At 34.0% G+C, this 11,096-nt stretch overlaps 1 protein-coding gene across 1 annotated transcript; it reads right to left on the bottom strand.

The window, feature by feature from the left end:
- Nucleotides 1-1,037: 1,037 nt before the first annotated feature.
- IL10 (interleukin 10) lies at nucleotides 1,038-9,238 on the bottom strand. The gene is made up of 5 exons (XM_083358564.1): nucleotides 8,976-9,238; nucleotides 8,066-8,128; nucleotides 6,920-7,069; nucleotides 3,856-3,921; nucleotides 1,038-1,640 (listed from the first exon to the last, which is right to left on the bottom strand). The coding sequence occupies exons 1-5, from the start codon at nucleotides 9,120-9,122 to the stop codon at nucleotides 1,548-1,550; spliced, it is 519 nt and encodes a 172-aa protein (XP_083214690.1). The 5' UTR covers nucleotides 9,123-9,238; the 3' UTR covers nucleotides 1,038-1,547.
- Nucleotides 9,239-11,096: the final 1,858 nt, after the last annotated feature.

The following is an 11,096-nucleotide window of genomic DNA, read 5'->3' as shown; positions in this document are numbered from 1 at the left end:
AGACTTTGGTTAGTGATATGTTTAAATGACTAATTTAAGACCAAGGAAGTATTGTGATGAGGGATGAATATTTGATTTTTTTTTCTCAAAAAAGAGCTAGAAAGCTCTTGATTACCAAATTACAGTAAAGGCAGTCCTCGATTCACAACAGTTCATTTAGTGACTGTTTGAAGTTACAATGGCACTGAAAAAAATGACTTATGACCATTTTTCACACTTATGAACATTGCAGCATTCCCATGATCACATAATTTACATTCACACATTTGACAACTGATTCATATTTATCACATTTGCAGTGTCCCAGGTTCATGTGATCATCTTTTGTACTTTCTGACAAGCAAAGTCAATGGGGAAGCCAGATTCATTTATTTTTTCACTTAGCAACAGAAATTCTGGGCTTACTTGTGGTCATAAGTCGAGAACTACCTGTAATCATGGTCCTCAAGAAACACTTAATATATGATGAGCTGATGTTCTGATATTGGAGGAATAACCTTCTCTATAACCAGCCATTCATTAAAGCCTGCTAACTTGCATGTGTAATTTTAGCATAGCTAGTTGGAGGTCCTGAATTTTAACATAATGAATTTTATTTTCATTCATGGCTTATAAGAATGTTATTTTTCCTTCAATTAAAAAAGCAGTTCACAATTCTTACACAGTGAAGGTAATATATCTGTTAAACTTTGCATTATAAGTAAATCAAAAGGCTTGAAAGAGCCTGACAAAATCTAAAGGCAAATCTTATGCTTGAGAAAATAATTTTGTAAGTAGAATTTAAAATTCATTTAGTAAGGATAGGTACAGAAGTGTTTGCAAAGCAGATTTCAGTGCATAGCAGTGGAACAATGAACTCTCAGAAATCAAAGAAGCAAAACTGATTGATTCTATAAAGGCTTTTTAGCAGAACTGGAGGAAATGCAAATTTTGTTTAACTTGCTCCACTTTCTGTAGTCCCCTGTGAAATATCTCGTATGCTTTTGAAAAGTATGTCAAAACTCTGGAGCACAACTGAGAAGGTGGGAATTGTAAATAGTCCTTTTCTTCATTCTACTGATACAAATCTTCCAGCAGGCGAAGGCACTGTTGGATACAATCCTACGGATATGCCAGCATATCCATTTGTGTTTGTTTTTTTAAATAGTGGTCTGACAAACAACTCATGTTTAAAGCTGTACAGTTTTTTCTAAGCTGCAGATCACAAAGCTGAGATTTAAATGAAAACACTGAATTAAAGTATAAGAAAATAGTAGAAGTTCTTATTTCTACTTATTTTTTTAGAACAATTTAGTTTTAAACATTCTAGCCATAAGGAAAACAAAAGGCAAATAATGTCCTATGTAAACATATCAATCAATAAATTATGTGATAAATTTTCATTTAAAACATAGATAAAACTGAGGTATATGAATTAATAAATACATTTTAAGTTAAAAATTTAGTATACTATCATGCATTTTCATTGATTTTTCCAGAGCACTGTTTGCAAAAGACAAATTTCCATTTTTCATTTATAAAGTAAGTTTCCCAGCTATGAAAAATATTCAGTTTTTCAACTTTGTGATAAGATATTGTTCAATGTAGTCAACAAAAATATCAAATTCTCCTATTGCCTTGTAGATCCCTTTGTCTTGCAGCTGATGAGAAAGAAAAATAATTACAATATTATTGCTAATACCATAGTATTATTAATATAATTTGTTGTAGGAGTTGCATTGCCTAGCTTTCTGCATACAATTCAGTATATGTACTAGTTTTAATCTTTAAACTCTTACAATTATTGGGTTCCTGATAATTTCAAGAGCACCTGCTACATGTAGCACTGATGTACCCCATTTTTTGTTCTGGGTAAGAATAATTATGTAGCCCAGATAATGGAAGTAAAGGGAATAGGGGCTTAGGAGAAATGTTGTTTCTGGTTCCCCCTTGTGAAACAGTCCACCCCAACAGATATTTGTTCAGCCCTATTCTTTAATCATATCATAAAGCTGTGAAGATGGAATTGTTGTGATTCAGGGTCAGCCTGTGGGTTCGGCAGTTGGGTCGGATGACTCAGAGGAGGAGGAGGAGGGGGGTGTTGAAGAGCTTGATGAGAGTCCTCAGCCAGGCCCCTCTCATCTGGTCACGACGCAGACCCAGCTGTGTGAGCCTGACAGCGTGGATGAAGATGACCCACAGCTGGCCCTGTTCAAGGACGCCCGATGCAGGAGGCAGTCAATCAGGAGTAAACAGAGGAAGGCAATGGGGCTCCTCGGAAGGAGGCAGAGAGAAGCCACGCCCTGAACTGTATTTAAGGGGGAATGCGTGGGAGGGCTGGTTTGCTGAAGGCAACCACTTGAAAAGCTCCTGTTTCTTGGTTTGTGTCTTGTTCTATTTGTTTTTGTAGCAATAAATTTGGCAGGCGTAATTCCAGCCTCTTGCCTTCTTGTAAAAGGGGTTGTCCCTGCCTTTTCTGCAGGGCCGGTAGCAGGCTGGTACAGAACAGGAACGTTCATAGATCTTTTGAGGTCTAATTGTTGTTGCTTTGAAGCTAGGAATCTGCTAGGGTTGTATTTGTGGTTTCTCATTTTTATGTCACTTTGTTAACTATTGTCCCAAAGATGCTTTTTCACAAGGCAACTGGGCTTTCTTGTTTTTCTTTGAAGAATGCTTGGTTGAGAAGCAAAATGTTTTCAAAGAAAGAAGACAAGAAAGTCCACTTTCCTCATGTTCCTTTGGGACAACTATGGCCTGGATGACTGAAAAAAATCCATAGACATTTGTTAACTATTGTTTTAATTTAGATTTTATGCATTTTTATAATTGTAAACAGTTTGGAGTTAATGTGAAAATGGCGGTCTATAAATATAATTAATAAATATTGTAAAAATGTTCATTGCTGTTATTATACTTGGAATATTTGCTTTTGAAAACAATGTTGACTATTACTGGTAAAATGAGCAACAGGATGAGAAGAAGGCAGTAAAGAAGGGGAACAAGACTGGAAACACAAAAAGCAGTGGCATCAAGAACACCAGACACTACTTCTACTTCTCATATTATCTGGCAATGTTGACCAAAGCTTATTTTAATTTTTCAAGGAAAGAATTGCATATATTTGATTTGAACTTTTTTTAAAAAAGGAGAAAGTTTTAAAGAGAGAAATAGATCCTCAAACAACAACCATTATGCAGCCCACAAGTGTGGGAGATACCGCATGTACAAAGTGAACAAGTGATTAAAAGAAAAAGGGTTCAGAGCACATCATTTGAGATATTCAGCACAAACTGCTGGAGTAAGAAGGATCATGCGTATAGTGCCTCTGTCCAGCAGACAGTAAAGAACTGGAATGAGATACAATAGGTGAAAAGAATTCTAAACCTCAAACTTGTGGACTGGTTATAGAACACTTTTTAGCTGCATTCTTTATAAACTGAATATTTTGTTAAATGTTTTGAAATTTCTCTTTGGGCTATTTGATTCAGATTTTAATTCTGAAACCACTAGCACAATGTGTACTGTGTGTGTGTGTGTGTGTGTGAGAGAGAGAGAGAGAGAGAGAGAGAGAGGGGGGGGGGGTGGGAGGGAGGGAGGGAGGGAGGGAGGGAGAGAGAGAGAGAGAGAGAGAGAGAGAGAGAGAGAGAGAGAGAGAGAGAGAGAGAGCGCAACTTATTTATTCCTCTCTTTGATTTATCACCAAAATGGTCTAAAGGATCCATATTAAGGATGGCTTCTCATGCAAAACTTGGGTTCAAACAAGCTTCTTCTTTGGCTTTACCACATCATCAAACAAAGATTCTCAAAGATAGAGACAAGTTTTCTTAGAACTGCAGAGATTCATAAGGCAAGTTAAGTAATAATTCAGGAATATACCTTTTCATATGTATCTTTGATAGCCTTTACTGTTTTATTCTTCCTTTCACAGATGAAAAACCTGTGCTGTGAGAAGGAAAGAAATGAATATTAGCGCTTTCAAAACCTCTAAAGGACACAGCTACATGCCTCAGTTGAGCAAGGAAGATGTACAGGTGAAAGCAGGTTCTTTGAACACAAATATATAATTAATGAATATTGCATATACACACTGTGGTGCTCATCTAGGGTCCATAAACCAGGATAGATGCCTCCTTTGATGCTGAGGTTATATGTAAAACTCCAGAATTTATATGTAATCAGTTATGCACAACTATTTAACATGGAAATATATGCATTCCTTTTTCATGTTATTAATAATTGCACTTTATATCATTTAATACCCAGAGGTTATAGAAATAATATACTATAGTATCATAGTATAACATAGTATGGTTATACTATACTAAAATATAGTAATAAACAATATTTCACTATTTTACCCACTTTTACAATCCCATGCTTGTTCCTTTTTATTTTTCTCCTTTAAATATAAAGAATATCTTTTCACTTTTAAGTATAATAAAGTTTTAGTTTAACACATTAACAAAAATTTCTGCCTAATTCCACTGTCTGAACCAGCCAACTCTATCTTGGTGCATAATTGAGCTAGTTCTTCCTGAGCATTGCTGGGAAGTGGAAATAAGAATTAAATCAGATTAAGGACTAATTACATGTTACACATATTTGTCCTTGAAATATTTTTATTTCACGAATAGGTAGCCCAACGCCAAAACCAACCAGTTCAAGACCTTAAAATCAGAGATAAACAAAAGAAGACTCTATTTCTCCTGTCAAGGAACATATATTTCTTGATTGCATTGAGTATGGGTCTTTTTTGGAACTTTCTCACTAAATACAGTATTTAAGTTAAGAAAATTATTTATATTCTTTTTACCAGCTTTGGGCCACCTCTTATATTTTTTTCTATTTCAATGGCTCTTTTTTGCCTATCATAGAATAAATGCTGCAGAATAGATTGGGCAGCACTAATTGGGTCACTATGACTGAAAAAAGATCTTGTTACCACAGAGCTGTTAAAGCAGTATGTGCACTTGTCACATAGAAAAAGATGACACATTATGTGCCATAATAATGTGTCATAGTATTATAAAATTTATGTAGAATACAAATTGCTTCAAGTATGTGTGAACGGGGGCTTCATGAGTATATGTAGTAAATTCAAACAACAGGCAAAGACTTGAGTAAATATGATTTTACATGAACTGAACACTGGATGTACCAACAATCTTAGTTCCTTTGTATTTGTTTTATTCAAGATACTCCTGGGGTATGTATATTCAAAGTAACATACCCTCCATTGAAGATAGAATTACCGAATAAATAAATGTGAAGGGATCTTATAGATTATTTTTTATTTACTGTATCTGCGTGCTGCTGGCTTGGAATGCTTAACTGGATAGCAACAATTAGAAACATCATTAAAAACTTAATAGAAATGTGTGAAAACCTTAATAGCATCATAATGCAACACAACAAAATACCAAAGTCATGCATCTACCAGTGCAACCCAATCTTCAAAGCATGTCCTAATTTTGCATGAACATTTATCTGATTATTTATCTCTTTTAACTTCATTTCTCTTAAATTAGTTTCATAGGATAAATGCTTTGTTTGGCCTTTTTGTTTCCTTCATCCCAGGCAAAGGCTTACTAAGGGCTATTGGTCTTGAAGACCCACTGTTACCTCCAACCTTTAAATATCAGTTGGAGGTGAACAGTAGTGAAGATACTTTTTTTTTCTCCTTTGAGCACCCCAAAGACAATCAACTGGCCATTGTGATAAACAAAATCCTGATCTTCATGTGATCCAGCAGGGCTATTGTTCTAATAGAAGAGAATATATGTACTGTGGTTCAGGGTTGAACTGTGGAGTCCTTGATACTTTCTGAGCTTGGTTGTTGTTACCTAGTCAGGTAATGAAACATCTAAAAGCGAACAACCAAGCTCAGAAAGTGCTGAGACTCTCCAGGGCGATTTGTAACATTGTGTTCTTAGAAATGACTTATTGTCATGTGTAAGCTGATGAATATGCCTTTTCCTCAATTGAAGACTAGAAAGAAGTATTTCCCATCTATTCTGCTAAGCAAAGGCTTCCTTTACAGAATTGCATTTACATTCTGAGTCATTCTGTGACATGATGACACAGTAGGAAGGAGAGTGCCATAAAACAATTCTAGTATTTCCACCAGATGTAGTTCTGCATTTACAATCTGTAGAAGCAGCTGGCTTTTAGGTAAGCATTTTATATATAGTTATTTAAGGGGAATATCAGTTCTTAATATTGTATAATCCACAGATTCTCTGATGACGAAATAGCTATTATTTCACATATAATAGCATAATATTTACTTTCTCTGCTTTATGTCTCTACTGCTTTAAACAAAATATTCTAAAAGTAGCCTTATCCCTTCTTCCCCCTAATATCTATAGCCAAGCGTAATTTGGGTAGCCTAGAACACTGTACAGAAGAGATTGCTAGGCACAGCGCTGAGAAAATTTAATGTTTTTAATGTGAGCTCTGGGATTAATGCCACTAAAATATCAAAGCTTTCTAGAATTTTTTTGCTTAAATAGTAGAAGCAGTCTATTCACAGAATGTGACTTAGGTATATAATTTTGGCATTTCTCTAATTTAGATTTTCTTGGCACAAAATGTGGACTGATGTAGTGCAGATTTTTAAAAAATTATATAAAATGCACTATTTCTGCATGAAGAAGTAGTCTTTCAAAGTGACCAGAAATTTATCATAGTCCCAGTGTCACCAGATTTCTGCAGTTATCTTTGATTTAGAAACTAGATCAAATCTTTGCTCTATGGTATAAAAAGCTGCAACCAAACAACGAAACATAGCTTACCACAAAACTGGTGTTAATACCCAAGTCCCTGCCTCATGTTTTACCTATCTTATTCTTTGTTTCTAGCTCTGCAAGGATTTCCCCCTGCAAGCAGACAAAGCAAACCAAACAATGAGTGACCAAGGAAAGAAACCACAAATACTTACACAGCGTTTGATTAATTTTCTGAGATCTAGCAACATATTTCCAAGGAAGTCTACATCCTGCTTTACTGGGTTGTCTGTAGTTACTTTGGGTAAGACATCTTCCAAATAAAAATGGATCATTTCTCCCACTGACTGGCAGCCGAAGTAACCCTAAAAGAATCGGAGAGAACAATAATAGTATGAGATGAAGATGAAATTGCATATATCCTGTTGACTCTATTCTAGTTTAGCAATATAACGTACTGCTCTATCCTTTGACTCTAATCCATGGATGGAAAAGATCAAGTGAAAATGTTAAAGTTATATTTAAACAGGTTTTTTTTGCCACTTTATAAATCAGAACTGGAAACTGATACCAGAAAAAAAAGTTTTCATGTGACTTGTAAAAGGGGAGCAAACTTTTTACAGCTCCTCCTCCCTAAAGACTGAAGAAACCTTCAGGTAATTTATTAGTTTTTTGTATTGAGTTTCCATCATCAAACTGGCACAAAATCATCTCTCTCTCTCTCTCTCTCTCTCTCTCTCTCTCTCTCTCTCTCTCTCTCTCTCTCTCTCCTATCTCAATAAATATAAAATTATTTTAAAAGTTTAATTATAGACTTTTATTTTATAATTCATGAGAAAATCTTTCTTTGATCTACATTGTGTGAACCTCCTAAGAACAAATTATCCAAAGCAGCAGCAATCCTTTTTCTGATTTTAAGGAGCAAGAATGTACAAGTTAAGCTTGGCCATCCTTCCCTTCAAATTTTACCATTCATGAAATAAATAAAACATATTGAGTATCAAGGTGTCGAAGAGTTACTCTGGATATGTTATTCAATATTGTTTATCAGACATCTGTAGAGTGAATACTGACTTTTCTACAATAGTTTATAAATGCATGATTTTTTCCCTGTACTATAAATAAGCGAAAAAGGAAATAAGGAAATAAATAAATAAATAAATAAATACAATTTGTATGTCATTTACTATTTTCAATTCACTTTATTACGGATTCATATAAAATCCTCCATTATGACATTTGATAGGTGCACTAAAAAGAATTAAGTCTGCCAAGAATATAGTTCCAATGATCCCAGACTTTTTTTTCAGATCCCCTACACTTCTTTCCAAGTAATCTGGTGAAGGCAATTAAAATCTTACCTTGAAATCTTCTAGCAGATCCTCTTTTAATAGCATGGTGTCCAGCACAGAATCTCTATCTTGCTATAAAAATAAGCAATAAAAGAAAACATTAATGAAGAAAAACTGAACTTAAATTTAATTTAGAAAAGAATGTGCTACTAACACCTAACAGCCAAGTCTTTTCTTTACCCATTTTGTGATTTATATACCATCAATCCTCAAATTGTAAAATGTGGCTTATTCAATAAATTTGGCTAAAACACACTAGGCACTATTTTCAATCTTTCATCTCTTTGTTTTCCTCTAAGCTATCATTAAAACTGCATCATTTTGTGCATAGTAGCTAAAATTGCAAGATATTTAACAGACGATGCTCAAAATTCTTGTATATTTAATATATTTCAGTTACCTTCAAAGGTTTTTACCTTTTTTAATATTACCAGTACAATATTAAATATTATTATTTATTTTCATTCATGAACATCTGAAGAATAGAGAAATAGTACTATATTTCTAGCTACACTGAAAGTTAATTTTCAAAGGTAAATGTTTTTCATACTTTGGCATGAATGTAACATTAAACAATAAATGTTATTCCAATACTTTCAATAAGCAATTCCAGTCCTCAAATATACATTGTTAGTCATTGCAGCAATTTTATCTGAGATACAATTATACTATGCATATTTGTTTATTATGAAAAATTAAACATATTAGAAAGTTGTCCATTTGTCATTTTCTTCCTTGGAGCCTGCATAAAATTTCTTGGTGGATTATGTGCCAGACTACTTATTACTTGTAGTTAGCAACAAAGAACACAACCATCTTTTGCTTTGTAGCATTATACAAAGAAACCCAGCCCTTTTACATTTCCCCCTTGCTAAATTTCTAGATGAAAAGAGCTAGAACAAAAGATGAATATACTCACAAAATAATCCTTGATCTTGTTAAATATGGTTCTTAACTCTCTGAGTCTAAGAGGGAGGTTGTCTGAAAAGTGTCCACAGTTGATGAGCTGGGAATGTGCATTCTTGAGAACCAGCAAAAGCAGCATATATGCTACCAATGAGTTCATCTCTCTTCTGACCCTTCCTTTCTAGACTCACTTGATTTTGAAAATTAGATTGCCATCACCTTGATCGGCCCCTGATTTATACCTCAGCGCAGCAGTAGTTTCCTTCCTGATTTCATCAGGATAATGGTGCTTAAACCCCAAATGTCAGCTTCTTCCCATCAGAAATTTTTGAGCCTTCCCCACTCCCTTTAAAAGTGCTTATTGGAGTAGAAATTTCCCACCTCCCCCCACTTTTAAAAAAAAACATATTTTGCTTCTTGTAAATCTGTGGTAATGCTTATGCTATCTTGGCTTTGGTGGAAATACGCTTTCCGTTGTGTTATTATTCCTTTAGGTAAATGTCATTGTAATGAGAAAAATCTCTGCTAACTCTATAAACCTAAGTGAATTATTTCCCCCCTACTAACCTACCAGTAATGGTAAGCAAATCAATCTCAGGCTGCATTTTTGGGAAAAAGCCAATATTTTCCCAAACATCATAAAATCCCCAAATATATTTAAATATAAACAAAGTTTTATTTGAATAAAATAAGTTAATGATAAAGCAATTGACTGCATATGGGTACCTTTTGTGGGCTTGGAAACAACTGAGTATTCTATCTGTACTATTACTTCCCTCAAACTGAGACCAGTAAGCCTGCATCAAGTCTGTAATAGTCTTTCTTAGAGATCTTTAGACTTGTTTCATCCAGGATCCTCTGAAGATGCAGTGTCACTACCTTCTCAACCACCTTCCCTAAAAAGCTGAAATATACTCACACTTGGCAAGCGTAGATTTGTCATCTTGTTAAGACCTGCCAAATAGTTTCTATTGTAATTAATTTAGCTTTTGAGTTGCCAATTTGATTTCTGAAATTTTATTCTCTTGCTATAACTTCCTTGCCAATGCTCTACTACCAATAAATGTCCTTTTCACAGTAATGAATTTTTGTGATTAAAAAGAAATTTACCTTTTTCTTGGCTTTTTGTTTATTGTAAATGTTGTGTCTCCATGTGGAGACCCATATTATTGTTTTTTTCTTTTGTTCATATTATCCATTGCATTCAGAATATATTTGATGCTATCTCTCTGATATCTCTTCAGAACAAATGCAGCCTGATTTGGTTGAACTGTAGATCAGTTAAGAGATCATTCAACCACTTTATAAGCATAGCCATAAAATGCTTATAATCTACATTCAATACAGTGATAGGCTTGTATAATAAGATGGATGCTTCCCTCTTTGCAAATAAAAGGAATACAAACCTCTTGACATTTTTACCACTGTATCTCATTCATTACCCGTGTTAAAGATTTCATCAATATTTCTTTAAAAGTCTTATGTTTCAGAAAAACAATATGGGCCTTCAAATTCATTTTCTATCTTGTTTCTTTTCTTCTCTGTGATTGGCTTATTGATGGCTTCCTTTTTGTTGAGTTGTAAATTTCATGATCAGTGTTATATCTAAATAGTCTTTCACCTTCTCAAGACCACGTTTGTTTTCTGTATAATCGAGAATAATGTTTTATTACATTGGTTCATTATTTCCTTTGGAGGTGAAACATAATGCCTTCTATTTCATATTGAAGTTATTATTTCTCTTTGGGTTTTTTTCTGTTGAAAAACAATCTATCTTTTTGTTTTTGAAGGGCTGTAGGAGAAACAAATAAGCAATCCTGTCTAAACCCTTTACAAGAATCCTGTAAATAAAGAACATCAAAAGCCAATTCTTTGAAAGAAGATTGTAATTCAGATCGGTACTTTAATTTGATATAATCATGCAATAATAATAGATAATTCAGACTTTACCTTTTCTAGTCAGATGTTTCTCTTTGCAATGTTATGATTTTGGACTATATAAAAACTATGGCTCTATAACTAAATTTAATTGAACTATGTGAGCTAGATAGCCAACACATTTTTGAGTAAATTTTGGGAATAGGAATCTTCATTTAGATAACTATCACTGTGATGTTATATCACACAAACAGTT

This window comes from Vipera ursinii, assembly GCF_947247035.1.
Source record: "Vipera ursinii genome assembly, chromosome: 3".
Classification (NCBI taxonomy): Eukaryota; Metazoa; Chordata; class Lepidosauria; order Squamata; family Viperidae; genus Vipera; species Vipera ursinii.
This window is presented reverse-complemented; position numbering and strand designations above follow the sequence as displayed.

Excerpts from the sequence above, each read along its gene's own strand:
- IL10 (XM_083358564.1), bottom strand. The coding sequence starts at position 9,122 with ATGAACTCATTGGTAGCATATATGCTGCTTTTGCTGGTTCTCAAGAAT. Across the intron at positions 8,129-8,975 it reads ACAAGATCAAGGATTATTTT|CAAGATAGAGATTCTGTGCT; the intron begins GTGAGTATATTC and ends TTATTTTTATAG. Across the intron at positions 7,070-8,065 it reads ATCTGCTAGAAGATTTCAAG|GGTTACTTCGGCTGCCAGTC; the intron begins GTAAGATTTTAA and ends CGATTCTTTTAG.